The sequence below is a fragment of the Melanerpes formicivorus genome, unplaced genomic scaffold (assembly GCF_026170545.1).
Source record: "Melanerpes formicivorus ecotype bairdi unplaced genomic scaffold, bMelFor1.0.p_v2 SCAF_2926, whole genome shotgun sequence".
Taxonomy (NCBI): Eukaryota; Metazoa; Chordata; class Aves; order Piciformes; family Picidae; genus Melanerpes; species Melanerpes formicivorus.
The window spans coordinates 1-24,927 of NW_027145277.1; the positions used below are offsets into that span (position 1 = coordinate 1).

General features: G+C 60.5%; 1 protein-coding gene across 1 annotated transcript; it reads right to left on the bottom strand.

Moving 5' to 3' along the window:
* Nucleotides 1-475: 475 nt before the first annotated feature.
* Nucleotides 476-24,922, bottom strand: LOC137440392 (sarcoplasmic/endoplasmic reticulum calcium ATPase 1-like; the record flags this gene model as incomplete). Its single annotated transcript, XM_068136667.1, is given in 21 exon segments — nt 476-833; nt 2,312-2,429; nt 2,763-2,880; nt 6,499-6,632; nt 7,425-7,510; nt 9,327-9,529; nt 11,143-11,363; nt 13,966-14,262; nt 14,264-14,302; nt 15,272-15,490; nt 16,218-16,343; nt 17,705-17,836; nt 18,870-18,972; nt 19,708-19,796; nt 20,790-20,956; nt 21,672-21,969; nt 23,109-23,165; nt 23,167-23,195; nt 23,499-23,591; nt 24,825-24,909; nt 24,911-24,922. Coding segments are annotated over 21 exon segments (2,661 nt in total), but the record flags the coding sequence as incomplete, so codon positions are not given.
* Nucleotides 24,923-24,927: the final 5 nt, after the last annotated feature.

A 24,927-nucleotide genomic window follows, 5' to 3' on the forward strand; every position in this document is an offset into this window, starting at 1 on the left:
TGGGGGGGGTACTGGGGGGCACTGGGAGCTCCAAAGGGCAACGCCGCCGGGGGGGGGGGGGGCCAGGGGGGAGGCTTTAAGGGGCAATGGGGGAGGGGGAAAAGAGCTCTGCGGCTCTTCAAAGGGCAACGCCAGGTGGGGCCCCACCCCCCAGCCTTCAAAGGGCACCGCGGGAGGCGGAGCCGGGAGGGAGCCCTGGGTTCGATTCCCTTTATTGGCAATAAATAAGCGACGCCGTGGGGCTGCCCCACGGCGCTCAGGGGGCGCCCCCACGGCAGGGGGGCTCTCCCCCGCGGCGCTTGGAGGGCGGGGGGGCGGCCCCGTAGCACTTAGGGGGGGGGCAGCTCCGTAGCACTTCGGGGGGGTGCCCCACTGCAGGGGGCTCCCCCATGGCGCTTAGGGGGTGCCCCATAGCACTTAGGGGGTCACCCATAGCACTTAGGGGGTGCCCCACTGCAGGGGGGCTCCCCCGTGGCGCTCGGGGGGGGCAGCCCCATAGCACTTGGGGGGCAGCTCCATAGCACTTAGGGGGTGCCCCACTGCAGGGGGCTCCCCCCATGGCACTCGGGGGGCTCCCCCATAGCGCTTAGGGGGGTGCCCCATGGCACTTGGAGGGCAGCCCCATAGCACTTGGGGGGTGCCCCACTGCAGGAGGCTCCCCCGTGGCGCTTAGGTGGGTGCCCCATAGCACTTAGGGGGTCGCCCATAGCGCTTAGGGGGTGCCCCACTGCAGGGGGCTCCCCCCTTAGCACTTGGGGGGCAGCCCCATAGCGGGGGGGGGGGGTCCTCCCAGCGGGGTCACTTCCGCTTCTTCCGGGGGTCCTCCGCGTCGGCTGCAGGTCACTTCCGCTTCTTCCGGGGGTCCTCCGCGTCGGCTGCAGGGAAAAAGGGGGGGGGGGAGAGAGGGGGGGGAGAGGGGAGAAGTCAGGTGGTGAAGTGACGTCATTTGATGACGTCATCAGGTGGAGGGGGCCCCCATCCATCCATCCCCACCCCGCCCCGTGGCATGCAGAGGGCACTGGGAGCTCAAAGGGGCGACAGAGAGACCCCAGCAGCTCTTAAAAGGGCAATGCCAGGAGTGGGGCCCACAATGAGTCTTAAAGGGGCGATGGGGGACCCCCAGCAGCTCTTAAAAGGGCAACGCCGGGAGTGGGGCCCACAATGAGTCTTAAAAGGGCAATGGGGGAGCCCCAGCAGCTCTTAAAGGGGCAACGCCAGGAGTGGGACCCACGGTGAACCTTAAAGGGGCAATGGGAAGGACTCCAGCAGCTCTTAAAGGGGCAAAACAGGGAGTGGGGCCCACAACGAGTCTTAAAGGGGCGACAGGGGCACCCCCAGCAGCTCTTAAAGGGGTAACAGGGGCACCCCAGCAGCTCTTAAAAGGGCAACACAGGGAGTGGGGCCCACAACGAGTCTTAAAGGGGCGACACAGGGTGGAGATGACACATGGGGGTGGGGGCTGGGGGGGTGACAGGGACACAGGAGGATACCTGGTGGTGGCCTGAGGCCCGTGGCTGCCTTAGGCTGGGAGAGGAACAGGAGAAGATGGAGATGAGAGGAGAGGAGCGAGAGGTGGTGGTGAGGAGCAGGAGGAGGTGGAGAGGAGCAGGAGGTAGAGATGGAGGTGGAGATGGAGATGGAGATGACCAGGAGGGGGAGAGGACCAGGAGGTGGGGATGGAGGTGGAAATGGAGATGACCAGGAGGTGGGGATGGAGATGGAGATGACGAGGAGGAGGTGGAGAGGAGCAGGAGGTGGTGGTGGTGGGGACCAGGAGGAGGGGATGGAGAGGAGATGGGGAGGACCAGGAGGTGGAGATGGAGGTGGAGAGGACCAGGAGGTGGAGATGGAAGTGGAGATGGAGGTGGGGATGGAGATGGAGATGGAGGTGGAGATGGAGAGGAGCAGGAGGGTGGTGGTGGGGACCAGGAGGAGGGGATGGAGAGGAGATGGAGGTGGAGATGGAGATGACCAGGAGGAGGTGGAGAGGAGCAGGAGGTGGAGGTGGAGGTGGGGATGGAGATGGAGAGGAGCAGGAGGTGGTGGTGGGGACCAGGAGGAGGGGATGGAGAGGAGATGGAGGTGGAGGTGGAGATGGAGGTGGAGAGGACCAGGAGGAGGTGGAGATGGAGAGGAGCAGGAGGTGGGGATAGAGGTGGAGATGGAGGTGACCAGGAGGAGGTGGCAGGACCAGGAGGAGGGGATGGAGAGGAGCAGGAGGAGATGGAGAAGGGACCACAAAGGCCTTGGAGAAGCCTCCCAGAGGCCCCCAGGAGGAGGTCCCCAGGGCTGCTGGTGGCTTCTCCCTCACCTTCCAGGTAGTTCCTGGCGATGAACTTGAGAGCCTCATCCAGGCCAATCACAGGCAAGGAGATCTTGAGGACCATCAGCCAATGGGTGAGGTCCAGGGGGGTCAGCTTGAAGATCATCTGCCAGGAGGTGGACAGAGCCCCCGGGTGGGGGGTCAAGGGGTGGCCGTGGAGACCACCCAAGGTCACCTCAGGGCCACCCAAGGTCACCTCAGGGCCTCCAAGCTTCACCCTGTGGCCACCAAGCTTGGCCCCCAACCCCTTGGCCACCACCTCAGCGGCCACCAACCCTCCTCAGATGTCCTCCAGCAGCTCCACCAAGCCCTGACTCCACCCCCTGGTGGCCACCAACCCCTCTGAGATGGCCTCCAGCCCCAACTCCCCCCCTGGCCACCACCTTGGTGGCCACCAGCCCCTCCCCCCCAGGGACCCTCCCCCCCAGGAGGTGCTCACGGGCAGAGGGTCGACGTAGAGGATGACGAAGTGGAGGGACATGGAGAGGCAGATGGATCCCACCAGCCAGATGTTGACCCAGGGAGGCATCCTGGCCAGGGATTGGTTCTCTGAGAGGCTGTGGGGAGGAAGAGGATGGAGAAGGTCGGGGGGGAGCTTGGAGATGATGGAGGGCCACCAAGGAGCACCATGGAGGTCTCCAGGGGACCAGAAGCTCCATGGAGGTCCACCAAGGAGCACCATGAAGGTCTCCAAGGGACCAGAAGCTCCATGGAGGTCGACCAAGGACCAGAAGCTCCATGGAGGTCTGCCAAGGAGCACCATGAAGGTCTCCAAGGGATCAGAAGCTCCATGCAGGGCCAGCAGGGGACCAGAAGCTCCATGGAGGTCTACCAAGGACCAGAAGCTCCATGGAGGTCTACCAAGGACCAGAAGCTCCATGCAGGGCCACCAAGGAGCACCATGGAGATCTCCAAGGGACCAGAAGCTCCATGGAGGTCTCCAAGGGACCAGAAGCTCCATGGAGGTCTCCAAGGACCAGAAGCTCCATGCAGGGCCACCAAGGAGCACCATGGAGGTCTCCAAGGGATCAGAAGCTCCGTGCAGGGCCACCAAGGAGCACCATGGAGATCTCCAAGGGACCAGAAGCTCCATGGAGGTCTCCAAGGGACCAGAAGCTCCATGGAGGTCTCCAAGGACCAGAAGCTCCGTGCAGGGCCACCAAGGAGCACCATGGAGGTCTTGGATGGTCATGATGGTGGCCAAGATGGAGATGTGGAAGGTGGTGGAGATGTTGGAGGTGGTGCTGGGGGTGGAGGTGGTGCTGAGGGTGCTGAGGGTGCTGGGGGTGGTGCTGAGGGTGCTGGGGGTGGTGCTGAGGGTGCTGAGGGTGGAGGTGGTGCTGAGGGTGCTGGGGGTGGAGGTGGTGCTGAGGGTGCTGAGGGTGGAGGTGGTGCTGAGGGTGCTGAGGGTGGAGGTGGTGCTGAGGGTGCTGAGGGTGCTGAGGGTGCTGCTGAGGGTGCTGGGGGTGGTGCTGAGGGTGCTGAGGGTGGAGGTGGTGCTGAGGGTGCTGGGGGTGGAGGTGGTGCTGAGGGTGCTGAGGGGGGTGCTGAGGGTGCTGAGGGTGCTGGGGGTGGAGGTGGTGCTGAGGGTGGAGGTGGTGCTGAGGGTGCTGAGGGTGGTGCTGAGGGTGCTGGGGGTGGTGCTGAGGGTGCTGAGGGTGCTGAGGGTGCTGAGGGTGGAGGTGGTGCTGAGGGCGCTGGGGGTGGTGCTGAGGGTGCTGGGGGTGGTGCTGAGGGTGGAGGTGGTGCTGAGGGTGCTGAGGGTGGTGCTGAGGGTGCTGAGGGTGGAGGTGGTGCTGAGGGCGCTGGGGGTGGTGCTGAGGGTGCTGGGGGTGGTGCTGAGGGTGGAGGTGGTGCTGAGGGTGCTGAGGGTGGTGCTGAGGGTGCTGGGGGTGGTGCTGAGGGTGCTGAGGGTGGTGCTGAGGGTGCTGAGGGTGGTGCTGAGGGTGCTGGGGGTGGTGCTGAGGGTGCTGAGGGTGGTGCTGAGGGTGCTGGGGGTGGTGCTGAGGGTGCTGAGGGTGCTGAGGGTGCTGAGGGTGGAGGTGGTGCTGAGGGTGCTGGGGGTGGTGCTGAGGGTGCTGAGGGTGGTGCTGAGGGTGCTGGAGGTGGTGCTGAGGGTGCTGGGGGTGGTGCTGAGGGTGCTGGGGGTGGTGCTGAGGGTGCTGAGGGTGCTGAGGGTGCTGAGGGTGGAGGTGGTGCTGAGGGTGCTGAGGGTGCTGAGGGTGGTGCTGAGGGTGCTGAGGGTGCTGAGGGTGGTGCTGAGGGTGCTGAGGGTGGAGCTGGTGCTGAGGGTGCTGAGGGTGGTGCTGAGGGTGCTGAGGGTGGAGCTGGTGCTGAGGGTGCTGAGGGTGCTGAGGGTGGAGGTGGTGCTGAGGGCGCTGGGGGTGGTGCTGAGGGTGCTGAGGGTGCTGAGGGTGGTGCTGAGGGTGCTGAGGGTGGAGCTGGTGCTGAGGGTGCTGAGGGTGGTGCTGAGGGTGCTGAGGGTGGAGCTGGTGCTGAGGGTGCTGAGGGTGCTGAGGGTGGAGGTGGTGCTGAGGGTGCTGAGGGTGGAGGTGGTGCTGAGGGCGCTGGGGGTGGTGCTGAGGGTGCTGAGGGTGCTGGGGGTGGAGGTGGTGCTGAGGGTGCTGGGGGTGGTGCTGAGGGTGGAGGGGGTGCTGAGGGTGCTGAGGGTGCTGAGGGTGGTGCTGAGGGTGCTGGAGGTGGTGCTGAGGGTGCTGGGGGTGGTGCTGAGGGTGGAGGGGGTGCTGAGGGTGCTGAGGGTGCTGAGGGTGGTGCTGAGGGTGCTGGGGGTGGAGCTGAGGGTGCTGGGGGTGGAGGTGGTGCTGAGGGTGCTGGGGGTGGAGCTGAGGGTGCTGGGGGGTGGAGGTGGTGCTGAGGGTGCTGGAGGTGGTGCTGAGGGTGCTGGGGGTGGTGCTGAGGGTGGAGGGGGTGCTGAGGGTGCTGAGGGTGCTGAGGGTGCTGAGGGTGCTGAGGGTGCTGGGGGTGGAGCTGAGGGTGCTGGGGGTGGTGCTGAGGGTGCTGAGGGTGCTGGGGGTGGAGGTGGTGCTGAGGGTGCTGGGGGTGGAGGTGGTGCTGAGGGTGGAGGTGGTGCTGAGGGTGCTGAGGGTGCTGAGGGTGGAGGGGGTGCTGAGGGTGCTGAGGGTGCTGAGGGTGCTGGGGGTGGTGCTGAGGGTGCTGGGGGTGGTGCTGAGGGTGCTGAGGGTGCTGGGGGTGGAGGTGGTGCTGAGGGTGCTGGGGGTGGTGCTGAGGGTGGAGGGGGTGCTGAGGGTGCTGAGGGTGCTGAGGGTGGTGCTGAGGGTGCTGGGGGTGGAGCTGAGGGTGCTGGGGGTGGAGCTGAGGGTGCTGGGGGTGGAGGTGGTGCTGAGGGTGCTGGGGGTGGAGCTGAGGGTGCTGGGGGTGGAGGTGGTGCTGAGGGTGCTGGGGGTGGTGCTGAGGGTGCTGAGGGTGCTGGGGGTGGAGGTGGTGCTGAGGGTGCTGGAGGTGGTGCTGAGGGTGCTGGGGGTGGTGCTGAGGGTGCTGAGGGTGCTGGGGGTGGAGGTGGTGCTGAGGGTGCTGGAGGTGGTGCTGAGGGTGCTGGGGGTGGTGCTGAGGGTGGAGGGGGTGCTGAGGGTGCTGAGGGTGCTGAGGGTGGTGCTGTGGGTGCTGGGGGTGGAGCTGAGGGTGCTGAGGGTGGAGGTGGTGCTGAGGGTGCTGGGGGTGGTGCTGAGGGTGCTGGGGGTGGAGGTGGTGCTGAGGGTGCTGGGGGTGGAGGTGGTGCTGAGGGTGCTGGGGGTGGTGCTGAGGGTGCTGGGGGTGGAGGTGGTGCTGAGGGTGCTGGGGGTGGAGGTGGTGCTGAGGGTGCTGAGGGTGCTGAGGGCGCTGGAGGTGGTGCTGAGGGTGCTGAGGGTGCTGGGGGTGGTGCTGAGGGTGCTGAGGTTGCTGAGGGTGCTGGGGGTGGAGGTGGTGCTGAGGGTGCTGAGGGTGCTGAGGGCGCTGGGGGTGGAACTGGTGCTGGGGGTGCTGAGGGGCGCTGGGGGTGGAACTGGTGCTGGGGGTGCTGAGGGTGCTGGGGGTGGAACTGGTGCTGGGGGTGCTGAGGGTGCTGGGGGTGGAACTGGTGCTGGGGGTGGTGCTGGGGGCGCCGGGGGGTGGAGCTGGGGGTGGTGCTGGGGCGGCCCTGCAGTTCCCCTCCTGACCTGTTGAGGGCGTTGCACATCTCGATGGTGACCAGGACGGAGAGGGCCATGGTCATGGGCACCGGCGACTCGAAGACCTCGCAGTCCAGGCCCTCGAACTCGGCGTTGTGCTCCGAGCACTGCATGAAGTGAGTCTGGGGGCGGCAGGAGACGGCGCCCGGAGGTCACCCACCCGGGGCAGGCCGCGGGGAGGCCTCCCCCACGGCCCCAGGCCCCGGAGGGCAGCTCCGGGAAGGGCTTCTGGAGGAGGCTGAGGGCCACCAGGTTCCTCTGGAGGACCTGCAGGACCTTCAGGAGGAGCTTGAGGTCCAGCATGAGGACTTTGAAGGCCACCACAACCATCATGAGGAGGTTCAGGAGGACCTCAAGATCCACCTTGAGGACCTCAAGATCCACCCTGAGGACCTTCATGAGGAGCTTGAGGGCCGCCAAATTCATCTGGAGGACCTTCAGGACCTTCAGGAGGACCTTGAGGTCCCTCATAAGGAGTTTGAGGGCCACCAGGGCCATCATGAGGAGGTTCAGGAGGACCTCAAGGTCCACCTTGAGGACCTTCATGAGGTTGAGGGCAACCATGTTGGCCATAAGGAGCTTGAGGGCCACCAGGGCCATCAAGAGGAGGTTCAGGAGGACCTCAAGGTCCACCTTGAGGACCTTCATGAGGAGCTTGAGGGCCTCCAAATTCATCTGGAGGACTTTGAGGTCCCTCATAAGGAGCTTGAGGGCCACCAAGGCCATCAAGAGGAGGTTCAGGAGGACCTCAAGATCCACCAGATCCACCTTGAGGTCCTCCATGAGGAGCTTGAGGGCCAGCAGGGCCATCCTGAGGAGCTTGAGGGCCAGCAGGGCCACCATGGGGAGGTTCAGGAGGACCCTGAGGTCCACCTGGAGGCCCTGGAGGAGGTCCTGGCGGTGCCACCACTCACCAGCTGGTGGTAGGTGACGCTGGGTCCGTCCTCAGCGAAGAGGAACCACCAGGCAGCGGCTCCCACGGTGGCAGCTCCGACGTAGCCTGCGGGAGAGGCCCAGGGAGGTCCAGCAGGGGACCAGCAGCTCCAGGGAGGGCTACCAGAGACCGCCCTGGAGGTCCACCAGGGCCCCAAGACCCAACCATGGCCAAGAGGAAGCCAACCATGGTCAAGGGAGGTCCTCCAAGGCCCAACCATGGTCAAGAAGAAGCCAACCATGGGCAAGGAAGGTCTTCCAAGACCCCTTCCTGACCCTCTCCCACCTCCACCTCTCCATGGATCTCCACCCAACCTTCTCTAGGCCATCCTGGAGCTCCACAACTACCTCCAGGACCTCCATAGCTACCTCCAGGAGGTCCTTCAAGACCCCTCCCTGACCCTCTCCCTCCTCCACCCCTCCCCTGCTCTTCCCCCAGCCTCCTCTGGATCATCCTGGAGCTCCACAACTACCTCCAGGAGCTCCATAACTACCTCCAGGAGCTCTGACACCTTCTCTGGGTGGTCCAGGAGGCCTGCAGGAGGTCCTTCAAGACCCCTCCCTGACCCTCTCCCTCCTCCACCCCTCTGCTGCTCTTCCCCCAGCCTCCTCTGGGTGGTCCTGGAGCTCCACAACTACCTCCAGGACCTCCAGAGCTACCTCCAGGTGGTCCTCCAAGACCCCTCCCTGACCCTCTCCCTCCTCCACCCCTCTGCTGCTCTTCCCCCAGCCTCCTCTGGGTGGTCCTGGAGCTCCACAACTACCTCCAGGACCTCCAGAGCTACCTCCAGGTGGTCCTCCAAGACCCCTCCCTGACCCTCTCCCTCCTCCACCCCTCCGCTGCTCTTCCCCCAGCCTCCTCTGGGCGGTCCTGGAGCTCCACAGCTGCCTCCAGGACCTCCATAACTGCCTCCAGGAGGTCCTTCGAGACCCCTTCTTGACCCTCTCCCACCTTCACCTCTCCCTGGATCTCCAGCTAACCTTCTCTAGGCCATCCTGGAGCTCCACAACTACCTCCAGGACCTCCATAGCTACCTCCAGGAGGTCCTTCAAGACCCCTCCCTGACCCTCTCCCTCCTCCACCCCACCATGGATCTCCAACCATCCTCCTCTAGCCCATCCTGGAGCTCCACAACTACCTCCAGGACCTCCATAGCTACCTCCAGGTGGTCCTCCAAGACCCCTCCCTGACCCTCTCCCTCCTCCACCCCTCCGCTGCTCTTCCCCCAGCCTCCTCTGGGTGGTCCTGGAGCTCCACAACTACCTCCAGGACCTCCATAGCTACCTCCAGGTGGTCCTTCAAGACCCCTTCTTAATCCTCTCCCACCTTCACCTCTCCCTGGATCTCCAGCTAACCTTCTCTAGGCCATCCTGGAGCTCCAAAACTACCTCCAGGACCTCCATAACTGCCTCCAGGACCTCCATAGCTACCTCCAGGAGGTCCTTCAAGACCCCTTCCTGACCCTCTCCCACCTCCACCCCTCCATGGATCTCCACCCATCCTCCTCTAGCCCATCCTGGAGCTCCACAACTACCTCCAGGACCTCCATAGCTGCCTCCAGGAGGTCCTCCAAGACCCCTCCCTGACCCTCTCCCACCTCCATCTCTCCACTGATCTCCACCCAACCTTCTCTAGGCCATCCTGGAGCTCCACAACTACCTCCAGGACCTCCATAGCTGCCTCCAGGACCTCCATAGCTGCCTCCAGGAGGTCCTCCAAGACCCCTCCCTGACCCTCTCCCTCCTCCACCCCTCCCCTGCTCTTCCCCCAGCCTCCTCTGGGCAGTCCTGGAGCTCCACAGCTGCCTGCAGGAGCTCCCAGGCCACCTCTGGGCGGCCCAGCAGGTCCCCAGCTGCCCCCAGCAGGCCCCTGGGGGTCTCACCTCCGATGGCCAAGTAGCGGAAGAAGAGCCAGCCGCTGATGAGAGGCTCCTTGGGGCTCCTGGGAGGCTTGTCCATGATGTCCAGGTCCGGGGGGTTGAAGCCCAGGGCGGTGGCCGGGAGGCCGTCGGTCACCAGGTTGACCCAGAGCAGTTGGACAGGGATGAGAGCCTCAGGCAGGCCCAGGGCAGCAGTGAGGAAGATGCTGGGAGAGGAGGAGGAGGAGGAGGGTGGGGTGGGGTTGGTGGGACTGGGAGGGGACTGGGAGGGATTGGGATGGAGAAGAATGGAGGGGACTGGAATGGGGAAGAATGGAACTGGGAAGGACTGGGAGGGGGTTGGGAGGGGCTAGGAGGGGACTGGGAGGGGACTGGGAGGGATTGGGATGAAGAATGGAACTGGGAGGGACTGGGAGGGGATTGGAGGGGACTGGGACAGAGAGGAATGGGACTGGGAGGGACTGGGATGAGAGCCTCAGGCAGGCCCAGGGTGGCTGTGAGGAAGATGCTGGGAGAGGAGGAGGAGGGTGGGGTGGGGTTGGTGGGACTGGGAGGGGACTGGGAGGGATTGGGATGGAGAAGAATGGAACTGGGAGGGACTGGGAGGGGATTGGAGGGGACTGGGACAGAGAGGAATGGGACTGGGAGGGACTGGGATGAGAGCCTCAGGCAGGCCCAGGGTGGCTGTGAGGAAGATGCTGGGAGAGGAGGAGGAGGAGGAGGGTGGGGTGGGGTTGGTGGGACTGGGAGGGGACTGGGAGAGGACTGGGGAGGGACTGGGAGGGACTGGGAGGGGATTGGGAGGGGACTGGGAAGGGATTGGGGAGGGACTGGGAGGGGGACTGGGAGGGGACTGGGAAGGGACTGGGGAGGGACTGGGAGGGGGACTGGGAGGGGACTGGGAGAGGACTGGGGAGGGACTGGGAGGGACTGGGAGAGGACTGGGGAGGGACTGGGAGGGACTGGGAGGGGATTGGGAGGGGACTGGGAAGGGATTGGGGAGGGACTGGGAGGGGGACTGGGAGGGGACTGGGAAGGGACTGGGGAGGGACTGGGAGGGGAACTGGGAGGGGACTGGGAAGGGACTGGGAAGGGACTGGGAGGGGGACTGGGAGGGACTGGGAAGGGACTGGGAGGGAACTGGGAGGGAACTGGGAGGGGATTGGGAGGGACTGGGAGGGGACTGGGACGGGATTGGGAGGGGACTGGGAGGGACTGGGAAGGGACTGGGAGGGGAACTGGGAGGGAATTGGGGAGGGACTGGGAAGGGATTGGGGAGGGACTGGGAGGGGAACTGGGAGGGACTGGGGAGGGACTGGGAGGGACTGGGAGGGGACTGGGAGGGGACTGGGGAGGGACTGGGAAGGGACTGGGGAGGGACTGGGAAGGGGACTGGGAGGGGAACTGGGAGGGGAACTGGGAGGGGACTGGGAGGGGACTGGGGAGGGACTGGGAAGGGACTGGGAAGGGACTGGGAGGGGAACTGGGAGGGGAACTGGGAGGGGACTGGGAGGGGAACTGGGAGGGGAACTGGGAGGGGAACTGGGAGGGGACTGGGAAGGGACTGGGAGGGGGACTGGGAAGGGAACTGGGAAGGGACTGGGAGGGGACTGGGAGGGGATTGAAGAGGGGAAGAAGGTGATGAAGGCCCCGGAGAAGGTGGAGGAGACGATGGAGACCCTCAGGCCGGGGGACCGCAACCCGGAGCCGGGGAGGGGGAACGCGGGGGGGGGGGGGGGGGGGGCAGGAACCGGTCCCAACCGGTCCAAAGTGGGGGGGTGGGGGGGTGGGGCCAGAGGAGAGGGGGAGGGGCGCTCACCAGACCACCTCCCCCACGTTGGAGGAGATGAGGTAGCGAATGAACTGCTTCATGTTGTTGTAGATGGCTCTGCCCTCCTCCACCGCCGCCACGATGGTGGAGAAGTTGTCGTCGGCCAGGACCATCTCGGAGGCCGTCTTGGCCACCGCCGTGCCGGAGCCCATGGCGATGCCAATCTCCGCCTTCTTCAGCGCCGGCGCGTCGTTGACGCCGTCCCCGGTCTGGGGGGGTTGGGGGGGGGGGGAAGGGGGAAGGGAGAGAGGTAAGAGAGGGGGGGGAGGGTGGGGGGAGGGCTGCAGCGGCCTCGGTGCCTCCGTAAAGGAGCTCCAAAGCCCCTTGGATCCGTGGTGGGGCTCCATAAACCATCTCCAAACCCTAGGTAGAACTCCACCAACCGCCTCCAAACCCTCTTAGATCCATGGTGGAGCTCCGTAACCACCTCAATCCCTCAGTAGACCTCCACAGACCACCTCCAAACCCCCTTAGATCCGTGGTGGAGCTCCATAACCACCTCAATCCCTCAGTAGACCTCCATAACCACCCCAACCCCCTGGTAGACCTCCACAGACCACTTCCAAACCCCCTTAGATCCGTGGTGGACCTCCATAACCACCTCAGTCCCTCAGAAGACCTCCACAAACCATCTCAAATCCCTGGTAGACCTCCACCAACTGCCTCCAAACCCCCTTAGATCCATGGTGGACCTCCATAAACCATCTCAAACCCCCTTAGAACCATGGTGGACCTCCATAAACTGTCTCAACCCCTTGGTAGACCTCCATAAAGGATATCCAAACCCCCTTAGGTCCATGGTGGACTTCCATAAACCATCTCAAACCCTTGGTAGACCTCCACAGACCACTTCCAAACCCCCTTAGATCCATGGTGAACCTCCACAGACCACCTCCAAACCCCCTTAGATCCATGGTGGACCTCCATAACCATCTCAAAATCCCTGGTAGACCTCCATAAACCATCTCAAACCCTCAGTAGACCTCCACAAACCCCCTTAGAACCATGGTGGACCTCCATAAACTGTCTCAACCCCTTGGTAGACCTCCATAAAGGATCTCCAAACCCCCTTAGGTCCACGGTGGACTTCCATAAACCATCTCAAACCTTTGGTAGACCTCCACAGACCACCCTCAAACCCCCTTAGATCATGGTGGACCTCCATAAACCATCTCAAACCCTGGTTAGACCTCCACAGACCACCTTCAAACCCCCTTAGATCCATGGTGGACCTCCATAACCACCTCAAACCCCTCGGTAGACCTCCACCCACCGCCTCCAAACCCCCTTAGAACCATGGTGGACCTCCATAAACTGTCTCAACCCCTTGGTAGACCTCCATAAAAGATCTCCAAACCCCCTTAGGTCCACGGTGGACCTCCATAAACCATCTCAAACCCTTGGTAGACCTCCACAGACCACTTCCAAACCCCCTTAGATCCATGGTGAACCTCCACAGACCACCTCCAAACCCCCTTAGATCCATGGTGGACCTCCATAACCATCTCAAAATCCCTGGTAGACCTCCATAAACCATCTCAAACCCTCAGTAGACCTCCACAAACCCCCTTAGATCCATGGTGGACCTCCATAACCACCTCAAACCCCTCGGTAGACCTCCACCCACCGCCTCCAAACCCCCTTAGATCCATGGTGGACCTCCATAAACTGTCTCAACCCCTTGGTAGACCTCCATAAAAGATCTCCAAACCCCCTTAGGTCCACGGTGGACCTCCATAAACCATCTCAAACCCTTGGTAGACCTCCACAGACCACCCTCAAACCCCCTTAGATCCATGGTGAACCTCCACAGACCACCTCCAAACCCCCTTAGATCCATGGTGGACCTCCATAACCATCTCAAAATCCCTGGTAGACCTCCATAAACCATCTCAAACCCTCAGTAGACCTCCACAAACCCCCTTAGATCCATGGTGGAGCCCCATAAACCATCTCAAACCCCTGGTAGACCTCCACCAACTGCCTCCAAACCCCCTTAGGTCCACGGTGGACCTCCATAAACCATCTCAAACCCTTGGTAGACCTCCACAGACCACCCTCAAACCCCCTTAGATCATGGTGGACCTCCATAAACCATCTCAAGCCCTTGGCAGACCTCCATAAAGGATCTCCAAACCCCCTTAGATCTGCGGTAGACCTCCACAAACCATCTCAAACCCTTGGCAGACCTCCACCAACCATCTCCAAACCCCCTTAGATCCATGGTGGACCTCCATAACCACCTCAAACCCTTCGGTAGACCTCCACCCACCACCTCCAACCCCCCCTTAGATCTGTGGTAGACCTCCATAAACCATCTCAAACCTTTGGTAGACCTCCACAGACCACCTCCAAACCCCCTTAGATCCGTGGTGGACCTCCATAACCCCCTCAATCCCTCAGCAGACCTCCACAAACCATCTCAAACCCCTTGGCAGACCTCCACCAACCATCTCCAAACCCCCTTAGATCCATGGTGGACCTCCATAACCACCTCAAACCCCTCGGTAGACCTCCACCCACCGCCTCCAACCCCCCCTTAGATCTGTGGTAGACCTCCATAAACCATCTCAAAATCCCTGGTAGACCTCCATAAACCATCTCAAACCTTTGGTAGACCTCCACAGACCACCTCCAAACCCCCTTAGATCCGTAGTGGACCTCCATAACCACCTCAATCCCTCAGCAGACCTCCACAAACCATCTCAAACCCCTTGGTAGACCTCCACCAACCACCTCCAAACCCCCTTAGATCCATGGTGGACCCCCAGCATCCCCCCCTCCCCGCTCCAGCGCCCCCCAGGGGCTCACCATGGCGGTGATCTCGTCGAAGGACTGGAGGAACTCCACGATCTTGGACTTGTGGGTGGGCTCCACGCGGGCGAAGCAGCAGGCCCGGCGGCAGGCGTCGCGCTGCTCGCCGGCGGGCAGGTCGTCGAACTCCCGCCCGGTGTAGGCCTTGCCGGTGACCTCCTCGTCCTCGGCGAAGATGCCGATGCGGCGGCAGATGGCGATGGCGGTGCCCTTGTTGTCCCCGGTGATCATGATCACCCGGATGCCGGCGTCGCGGCACAGCCGGATCGAGCCCATCACCTCCTTCCGCGGCGGGGTCCAGCATCCCCACGCAGCCCACGAAGGTCAGGTCCGTCTGGGGGGGGGAGGGGAGGTGGGGGTTGGGGCTTCAGAGGCCTTAAAAGGGCTTGGTTGAGGCATTAAAAGGCTTAGAAGGGCTTGGTTGGGGCATTGAAGGGCTTAGAAGGGCTTAGAAGGTCTTGGTTAAGGCATAAAAGGGCTTAGAAGGGCTTGGTTGAGGAATTAAAGGGATTAGAAGGTCCTAGAAGGGCTTGGAAGGTCTTGGTTGGGGCATTAAAAGGCTTAGAAGATCTTGGTTGAGGCATTAAAGGGCTTAGAAGGTCTTGGTTGAGGCATTAAAGGGCTTAGAAGGGCTTAGAAGGTCTTGGTTGGGGCATAAAAGGGCTTAGAAGATCTTGGTTGAGGCATTAAAGGGCTTAGAAGGTCTTGGTTGAGGCATTGAAGGGCTTAGAAGGTCTTGGTTGGGGCATAAAAGGGCTTAGAAGGTCCTAGAAGGTCTTAGAAGGCCTTGATTGGGGCTTAGAAGGGCTTAGAAGGTCTTGGTTGGGGCATTAAAAGGCTTAGAAGGGCTTAGAAGGTCCTTGAAGGTCTTGGTTGAGGCATTAAAGGGCTTAGAAGGTTCTAGAAGGTCTTGGTTGGGGCATAAAAGGCCTTAGAAGGTCTTGATTGGGGCATTAAAGGGCTTAGAAGGTCCTAGGAAGGTCTTGGTTGGGACAACCATCAAACTCAACCATGAAGGTCAACCATCAAACCCAACCACAGTCAGCCCTGAAGGTCAGCCCTGAAGGTCAACCATAGGCAATCATGAAGCTCAACCATGGTCAACCATCAAACCCAACCACAGTCAGCCTTGAAGGTCAACCATGAAGGTCAACCATAGGCAATCATGAAGCTCAACCATGGTCAACCATCAAACCCAACCACAGTCAGCCCTGAAGGTCAACCATGAAGGTCAACTATGAGGCTCAACCATGAAGGCCAACCATGGCCAACCACGCAGAGCCACCACGGAGCTCCGACCCACCTCGTACTCGGCGAACTTGGAGGAGTCATCCAGGACCATCTCCTCCTTCTTGGGTGGAGTGTCCCTGGTGGCCAGGGCCAGGCAGCGCAGGGTGTCCCTGCCGGTGCCCCACTCCTTGATCACCGCCATGATCTTCTCCTTCACCAGGGGGGTCAGGGGCACCCTGGTGGTCCCCACCCGCACGTAGCTGCAGCGGTCGATGACTCCTTCCGGGGCGCCCTGCGGGGGCAGGGCCGTGGGGGAAGGAGGTCAGTGGGGGAGGAGGACGATGGGGGAGGTGGTGGAGGAGGACAATGGAGGAGGTGATGGAGTAGGACAATGGAGGAGGTGATGGAGATGGTGATGGAGGAGATGATGGAGGAGGTGATAGAGGTGGCCATGGAGGAGGTGATGGAGGAGGTCAGTGGAGGAGGTGATGGAGGTGGAAATGGAGGAGGTGATGAAGGAGGTCAATGGAGAAGGTGGGACATGGAGATGGAGCTATGGTGGTCATGGAGGTGGTGATGGAGGAGGTGAAGGAGGAGGACAATGGAGGAGGTGGTGGAGGTGGTGATGGAGGAGATGATGGAGGAGGTGATGGAGGTGGACATGGAGGAGGTCACTGGAGGACAATGGAGGAGGTGATGGAGGAAGTCAGTGGAGGAGGTGATGGAGGTGGACATGGAGGAGGTGATGGAGGAGGTCAGTGAAAGAGGAGGTCAATGGAGAAGGTGGGACATGGAGATGGAGCCATGGTGGTGATGGAGATGGTGATGGAAGAGGTGGAGGAGGTGGAGGAGGTGGACATGGAGAAGGTCACTGGAGGACAATGGAGGAGGGCAATGGAGGAGGTGATGGAGATGGACATGGAGGAGGCAATGGAGGAGGACAATGGAGGAGGTGATGGAGGAGGTCAGTGGAGGAGGTGGAGGTGGGGGGTGGTGGGGACGTGGGTCTGGGGTCCCACCTTGACGAACATCTTGTTGCCCACGGCGGCGCGGGAGGCCTTGGCCGGGCTGCAGAAGACCGACATGGACTTGCGGTCCCGGGAGAACTCCAGCGTGAACTCCTTCTTCATCAGCTGCTTGATCACCTGAGCCACAGCAGGGGGCACCAGGGCAGACCAGGGGGACACCAGGGGGAGGACACCAGGAGGAGGACATCAGAAGGAGACCAGGAGGAGGAGACCAGTAGGACATCAGGAGGACAGCAGGAGGAGGAGACCAGGGGGAGGAGACCAGGAGGACATCAGGAGGACAGCAGGAGGAGGAGACCAGGGGGAGGAGACCAGGAGGACATCAGGAGGACAGCAGGAGGAGGAGACCAGGGGGAGGAGACCAGGAGGAGGACATCAGAAGGAGACCAGGAGGACACCAGGAGGAGACCAGAAGGAGGACACCAGGAGATCAGGAAGAGGACACCAGGAGGAGGAGACCAGGAGGAGGACATCAGAAGGAGACCAGGAGGAGGAGACCAGGAGGAGGACATCAGAAGGAGACCAGGAGGAGGAGACCAGGAGGACATCGGGAGGACAGCAGGAGGAGGAGACCAGGGGGAGGAGACCAGGAGACCAGGAGGAGGACACCAGGAGATCAGGAAGAGGACACCAGGAGGAGACCAGGAGGAGGAGACCAGGAGGACATCGGGAGGAGACCAGGAGGACACCAGGAAGAAAGTTTGGGTCAATGGATGTTGGAGATGGAAGGGGGAGAGGAGAAGGGGAAAGGAAGGAGGTTGAAGGCATCAGGAGGAGGTTGGGGGCATCGAGATGTGGCCTTCTGAGGTCCATCCTTGACCATTTGTGGTCCACCTTGGGCCATTTATGACCTTCTAAGGTCCACCCATGACCATTTATGGTCATCTAAGGTCCATTTATGGTCTTCTAAGGTCCATCTTGGACCATTTATGGTCTTCTAAGGTCCATTTATGACCTTCTAAGGTCCATCTTGGACCACTTAGGACCTTCTAAGGTCCACCCATGACCATTTATGGTCTTCTAAGGTCCATTTATGACCTTCTAAGGTCCATCTTGGACCACTTACAACCTTCTAAGGTCCACCCATGACCATTTATGGTCATCTAAGGTCCATTTATGACCTTCTAAGGTCCATCTTGGACCACTTAGGACCTTCTAAGGTCCACCCATGACCATTTATGGTCATCTAAGGTCCATTTATGACCTCTTAGGTCCATCTTGGACCATTTATGGTCATCTAAGGTCCATTTATGACCTTCTAAGGTCCATCTTGGACCATTTATGACTTTCTAAGGTCCACCCATGACCATTTATGGTCTTCTAAGGTCCATTTATGACCTCTTAGGTCCATCTTGGACCATTTATGGTCTTCTAAGGTCCATTTGTGACCTTCTAAGGTCAATTTGTGGCCCTCTAAGGCCACCCTTGACCGCTGATGGCCTCCTGAGGTGGCCAGGAGAAGGCCTGCTCCCACTCACGGCGTTGCAGGCGTTGGCCCTCTCCACCTTGGAGAGGTTGCGGACGTCGGTGTTGAAGACGTTCATCTTCTCCACCAGGCAGGTCAGGGCGGTCTCCGTCGCCTCCCCGACCTTCTCATAGACTCCCTTGGACTTGGGGGGGGCAGGAGAAGACAACCATCAGCTCCTGCAGCTCCACCTTGGACCTCTGAGCTCCAGCCTTGACCGTTTGGGGTCTCCTAAGGTCCATCTTGGACCACTTATGGTCAACCATTGACCACTTATGGCCTTCCAAGGTCTGTCTTGGACCATCCATGGTCTTCTAAGGTCCATCTGGGACCACTGATGACCTTCTAAGGTCCACCACTGACCACTTATGACCTTCTAAGATCCATCTTGGACCATTTATGATCCACCATTGACCACTTATGGCCACCTAAGGTCCATCCTGGACCACTTATGGTCAACCATTGACCACCTATGGCCTTCTAAGGTCCATCTTGGACCTTTTATGGTCAACCATTGACCACTTTTGACCTTCTAAGGTCCATCTTGGACCATTTATGGTCAACCATTGACCATTTGTGGCCTTCTAAGGTCCATCTTGGACCATTTATGGTCAACCATTGACCATTTGTGGCCTTCTAAGGTCCATCTTGGACCATTTGTGGCCTTCTAAGGTCCATCTTGGACCATCCTGGACCATTTATGATCCACCATTGACAACTTATGGCCTTCTAAGGTCCATCTTGGACCATCTATGGTCTTCTAAGGTCCAGCTGGGACCACTGATGACCTTCTAAGGTCCACCACTGACCACTTATGACCTTCTAAGATCCATCTTGGACCATTTATGATCCACCATTGACCACTTATGGCCACCTAAGGTCCATCCTGGACCACTTATGGTCAACCATTGACCACCTATGGCCTTCTAAGGTCCATCTTGGACCATTTATGGTCAACCATTGACCACTTTTGACCTTCTAAGGTCCATCTTGAACCATCCATGGTCTTCTAAGATCCATCTTGGACCATTTATGGTCAACCATTGACCACTTATGGCCTTCTAAGGTCCAACTTTGGTCATTTATGGACCCCTGAGGTTCGTCTCTGACCACTTCTGGACCTCTGAGGTCCACCTTGGGCCCATCCCTGGTGGCCACCTGGGCCAGGAGCTCCTCACCTCGTTGTAGTCCAAGGAGGAGTCGTTGCAGAGGGCGCAGATGGTGGCCAACTCCACCAGGCCGTCGTAGGAGCCAGCCTTGACGTGCTTGTCCTGCTTCAACCTGGTGTGGAGAAGACACCACCCTGGCCCAGGGTCCTCCTGAGGACCAGCAGGAGCCCACAGGCACCTCCTGAGGTCCACCTGGATGCCCCAAGGAGCTCCTGAGGTCCTCCAAGGACCTTCTGAGGTCCTCCCAGGACCTTCTGAGGTGCTTTTAGGTGCCCCAAGAAGTTCTTGAGGTCCTCCAAGACCCTTCTGAGGTCCCCTTAGGTGCTCCAAGAACCTTCTGAGCTGCCTTTAGTGCCCCAAGAACCTCCTGAGGTCCACCAAGGACCTTCTGATGTGCTCCAAGAACCTCCTGAGGTCCTTTTAGGATCCCCAAGGGCCTCCTACGGCCCTCCAAGAACCTCCTGAGCTCCCTTGAGCTGCCCCAAGAACCCTCTGAGGTCCACCAAGGACCTTCTGAGGTCCCTTTAGGTGCTCCAAGAAGCTCTTGAGGTCCACCAAGAACCTCTTGAGGTCCACCAAGGACCTTCTGAGGTTCTTTTAGGTTCCCCAAGGACCTCTTGAAGTCCCCCAAGAACCCTCTGAGGTCCTTTTAGGATCCCCAAGAACCTCTTGAGGTCCACCAAGGACTTTCTGAGGTCCTTCAAGAACCTCCTGAGGTCCCTTTGAGGAGCTCCAACCACCCCTGTGGTGGCTCCAAGGTTCTCCTGGTGGGGTCAAGACCCAAGCAAGGCCAAGAAGAAGAGGTCCACCCCCCCCAACCCCCCCCAAGGGCCCTTGGGTCACTCACACTTCCCCCTCCGGGGCGTAGGTGGAGCCAGTGATGGAGAACTCGTTGAGGGAGCAGAGGTCACCTTCCACCTTGTCCACAATGAACATCTGGAGGAGATGGAGGAGGAGGAGGAAGAGGAAGGTAAGGCTTGGAGGGAGGACCAAAGATGGCCCTCAGCAGACCATCAGATGGTCAAGGATGGACCTCAGGCAGCCAGAAATGGACCTCAGAAGGCCACAGCTGGTCCAAGGTGGACCATCAGTGGTCAAGGAGGGACCTTAGAAGGCCATCAAGAGGTCCTAGAAGGCCTTGAAGGCCACCATGAGCTCCTGGAGATACTTGATGGTCATCAAGAGCTGCTAGGAGACCTTGAAGGCCACCAAGAGCTCCTGGAGGATCTTGAAGGCCACCAAGAGCTCCTAGAAGGTCTTGAAGTCCATCAAGAGCTCCTAGAAGACCTTGAAGGCCACCAAGAGCTCATAGAAGACCTTGATGGCCATGAAGACCTCCTGGAGGATCTTGAAGGCCATCAAGAGCTTCTAGAAGGTCTTGAAGGCCACCAAGAGCTCCTGGAGGATCTTGAAGGCCTCCAAGAGCTCCTAGAAGACCACCTAGAGGTCGTAGAAGACCTTGATGGCCATGAAGACCTCCTGGAGGATCTTGAAGGCCACCAGGATATCCTAGAAGACCTTGAAGGCCACTAAGAGCTGCTAGGAGACCTTGAAGGCCACCAAGAGCTCCTAGAAGACCACCAGGAGCTCATAGAAGACCTTGAAGGCCATCAAGAGCTCCTAGAAGACCACCAAGAGCTCCTAGAAGACCTTGAAGGCCTCCAAGATCTCCTAGAAGACCTTGAAGGCCACCAAGAGCTCCTAGAAGACCACCAAGAGCTCCTAGAAGACCTTGAAGGCCATCAAGAGCTGCTAGGAGACCTTGAAGGCCATCAAGAGCTCCTAGAAGACCACCAAGAGCTCCTAGAAGACCTTGAAGGCCTCCAAGAGCTCCTAGAAGACCACCAGGAGCTCCTAGAAGACCTTGAAGGCCCCCAGGAGCTCCCAGAAGAGCCTTGGTGGGCAACAGGGGCCCTGGGGGGGGCTGACCTTGCAGACAGACATCTGGTTGGTGGTGAGGGTGCCGGTCTTGTCGGAGCAGATGACGGAGGTGCAGCCCAGGGTCTCGACGGAGGGCAGGCTGCGGACGATGGCGTTCTTCTTGGCCATGCGGCGCGTGCCCAGCGCCAGGCAGGTGGTGATCACCGCCGGCAGCCCTGCGGGGCAGGGCCAGCAGCGGCTCAGCAGGGCCAGCAGGGGCTCCAGCAGGCCAAGGATGGACTTTAGGTGCCACAAATGGTCTTCAGAAGGCCATCAATGGTGAACCATGGACCTCAGAAGACCATCAATGGTCCAAGGTGGACCACAAGCGGCCAAGGATGGACCTTAGATGCCACAAATGGTCAAGGATGGTCCTTCAGAAGACCATAAGTGGTGAGCCATGGACCTCAGAAGACCATAAATGGTCCAAGGTGGACCACAAATGGTTAAGGATGGTCTTCAGAAGACCATAAGTGGTGAGCCATGGACCTCAGAAGACCATAAATGGTCCAAGGTAGACCACAAATGGTCAAGGATGGTCTTCAGAAGGCCATCAATGGTCCAAGGTGGCCACAAATGGTCAAGGATGGACCTTAGATGCCACAAATGGCCAAGGATGGTCTTCAGAAGACCATAAGTGGTGAGCCATGGACCTCAGAAGACCATAAATGGTCCAAGGTAGACCACAAATGGTCCAAGGTGGACCACAAGTGGCCAAGGATGGACCTCAGGTGCCCCAAATGGCCAAGGGACGTTCTCCAGAAGGTCCTCAGTGGCCCTTGCAAGCCCCCAGGCGGCCAACGCAGACCTCCAACCCCCCCATCCCTCCCCACCCAACCCCCTTTGGCCCTCCCCAGAGCCCCCCCAGCCCCGCTGGGAGGCGCTGCAGACCTTCAGGGATGGCGGCCACGGCCAGGGCCACGGCGATCTTGAAGTAGTAGATGGCGCCGCGGATCCAGGAGCCGCCGTGGACGGGGTCGTTGAAGTGGCCGATGTTGATGAGCCAGACGGCGACGCAGATCAGGGAGATGACCTTGGAGAGCTGCTCCCCAAACTCGTCCAACTTCTGCTGCAGCGGAGTCTTCTCCTGCTCCGTGGCTGCCATCTCGTCCCGGATCTTCCCGATCTCGGTGTTCACCCCCGTGGCCACCACCACCCCTATGGCTTTGCCTGCCCCGATGTTGGTGCCCTGGAGGGGGGGGGTGAGGTGGGTTGGGGTGGGTTGAGTTGGGTTGGATTGGGTTGGGTTGAGTTGGGTTGGGTTGAGTAGGGTTGGGTTGAGTTGGGTTGGGTTGAATTGGGTTGAGTTGAGTTGGGTGGGGTTGGGTTGACTTTGCCCTTGAGCTTGAGTTGGGTTGAGTTAGGTTGGGTTGACTTTAGCCTTGAGCTTGAGTTGGGTTGAGTTAGGTTGGGTTGACTTTGGCCTTGAGCTTGAGTTGGCTTGAGTTGGATTGGGCTGAGTAGGGTTGGGTTGACTTTACCATTGGGATTGGGTTGGGCTGGGTTGAGTTGAGTTAGGTTGGGTTGACTTTGCCCTTGAGCTTGAGTTGGGTTGAGTTAGGTTGGGTTGACTTTAGCCTTGAGCTTGGGTTGGATTGAGTTGGATTGGGCTGAGTAGGGGTTGGGTTGACTTTACCATTGGGATTGGGTTGGGCTGGGTTGAGTTGAGTTAGGTTGGGTTGACTTTGCCCTTGAGCTTGAGTTGGCTTGAGTTAGGTTGGGTTGACTTTAGCCTTGAGCTTGGGTTGGGTTGGGTTGAGTTGGATTGACATTACCCTTGAGCTTGGATTGGGTTGGATGAGTTGGGTTGGGTTGAGTTGGGTTGAGTTGGATTGGATTGAGTTGGGTTGAGTTGCATTGAGTTGGGTTAGGTTGGGTTGGGTTGGGTTGGGTTCAGCTGGGTTGAGTTGAGTTGGGTTGGGTTGGGTTGAGTTGACTTGGATTGAGTTGGGTTGGGTTGGGTTGAGTTGATTGAGTTGGGTTGGGTTGGGCTGGGTTGAGTTGAATTGGGTTAGGTTGGGTTGAGTTGGGTTAGGTTGGGTTGAGTTGGGTTAGGTTAGGTTGGGTTGGGTTGGGTTGGGTTCAGTTGGATGAGTTGGGTTGGGTTGGGTTGAGTTGGGTTGAGTTGACTTGGATTGAACTGGGTTTAGTTGGGTTGGGTTGGGTTGAGTTGGGTTGAGTTGAGTTGGGTTGGGTTGAGTTGACTTGGATTGAGTTGGGTTGGGTTGGGTTGAGTTGGGTTGGGTTCAGTTGGATGAGTTGAGTTGGGTTGGGTTGAGCTGAGTTGGGTTGGGTTGGGTTGGGTTGGGTCCCTACTGGTGCACTCACCGAGAACAGCATGTTCTTCTTGTCCTGGTTGACTGCCCTGGGGTCTGGCACCGGCTCTGGTGTGCTTGATCACCGACACCGACTCCCCTGGCACCAGGGCAGACCGGCTCAGACCGGCTCAGACCGGTTCAGACCAGTTCAGGCTGGTTTCAGACCAGTTCAACCCAGTTCAAACCCAGTGGCTGCCCCCATGGGCCTGGGTGCAGTCCAATGCCCCTTCCCAGTCCCTCTCAGTCCCCTCCCAATCCCCTCCCACTCCCTCCCAGCCCCTCCCACTCCTTTCCCAGTCCCTCCCCTCCCAGTCCCTCCCAGCCCCTCCCAGCCCCTCCCACTCCCTCCCAGCCCCTCCCAGTCCCTCCCAGTCCCCTCCCAGCCCCTCCCAGCCCCTACCAGTCAGGATGGACTGATCCACCCTCAGCGTTGTGGACTTGATGGAGATGATTCTGATGTCAGCTGGGACCTTTGTCGCCCACTGGGAGGGGACTGAGACTTACTGGGAGCCCCTGGGAAGCTCCCCCTGGCCCCCTGCCCCCTCCTGGGCTGCCTCCAGGTCCTGGTGGCTCTCCCAGGTCCCCCTCTCCCCTCCTGCTGTCCCTCCACCTCCTCCTCCCCCCCCTCCTGCTGTCCCTCCACGACCTCCTATCCCCTCCACCTCCTCCTTGGTCTCCCTCCATGACCTCCTCCTGTCCCCTCCTGGTGTCCCTCCACGACCTCCTCCCCCCCTCCACCTCCTCCCTGGTCTCCCTCCAGGTCCTCCTCAGTGTCCCTCCGTGACCTCCTATCTCCTCCTGTCCCCTCCTGGTGTCCCTCCATGACCTCCTTCCCCCTCCACCTCCTCCCTGGTCTCCCTCCAGGTCCTCCTTGCTCTCCCTCCAGGTCCTCCTCTCCCCATCCTGGTCTCCCTCCACCTCCTCCTATCTCCTTCTGTCCCTTCTGGATGTCCCTCCAGGTCCTCCTTGGTGTCCCTCCATGACCTCCTATCTCCTTCTCTCCCCTTCTGCTGTCCTTCCACCTCCTCCTGTCCCCTCCTTGCTCTCCCTCCACGACCTCCTCCCCCCTCCACCTCCTCCTTGGTGTCCCTCTAGGTCCTCCTTGCTCTCCCTCCACAACCTCCTCCCCCCTCCTGGTGTCCTCCCACCTCCTCCTCTCCCCTCCTTGCTCTCCCTCCACCTCCTCCTTGCTCTCCCTCCACGACCTCCTCCCCCCTCTGCCTCCTCCCTGGTGTCCTTCCACCTCCTCCTATCTCCTTCTCTCCCCTCCTGGTGTCCCTCCACGACCTCCTCCCCCCTCCACCTCCTCCCCTGGTCTCCCTCCAGGTTCTCCTCCCTGCTCCTGGTGTCCTTCCACCTCCTCCTCTCCCCTCCTTGCTCTCCCTCCACCTCCTCCTTGCTCTCCCTCCACGACCTCCTCCCCCCTCTGCCTCCTCCCTGGTGTCCTTCCACCTCCTCCTATCTCCTTCTCTCCCCTCCTGGTGACCTCCTCCCCCCTCCACCTCCTCCCTGCTCTCCCTCCAGCTCCTCCTCCCTGCTCCTGCTGTCCTTCCACCCTCCTCCTCTCCCCTCCTCGCTCTCCCCTCCACGACCTCCTCCCCTTCTCCGCCTCCTCCCCCCTGCTGCCCTTCCCCCTCCTCCTCCTCCTCCCTCCTCCACCCCCTCCCCCCTGCCCCCCCAGCCCCTCCAGCCCCTCCAGCGCCCCCTGCAGGGCGGTGGCCCCCACCTGCCACCTCGCAGATGTCCCCTGGCACCAGCTCCCTGGCCTTGATGCGCTGCACGGCCTTGCGGTCGGCCCTGTAGACCTTCCCCCATCTCCGGCTCGTACT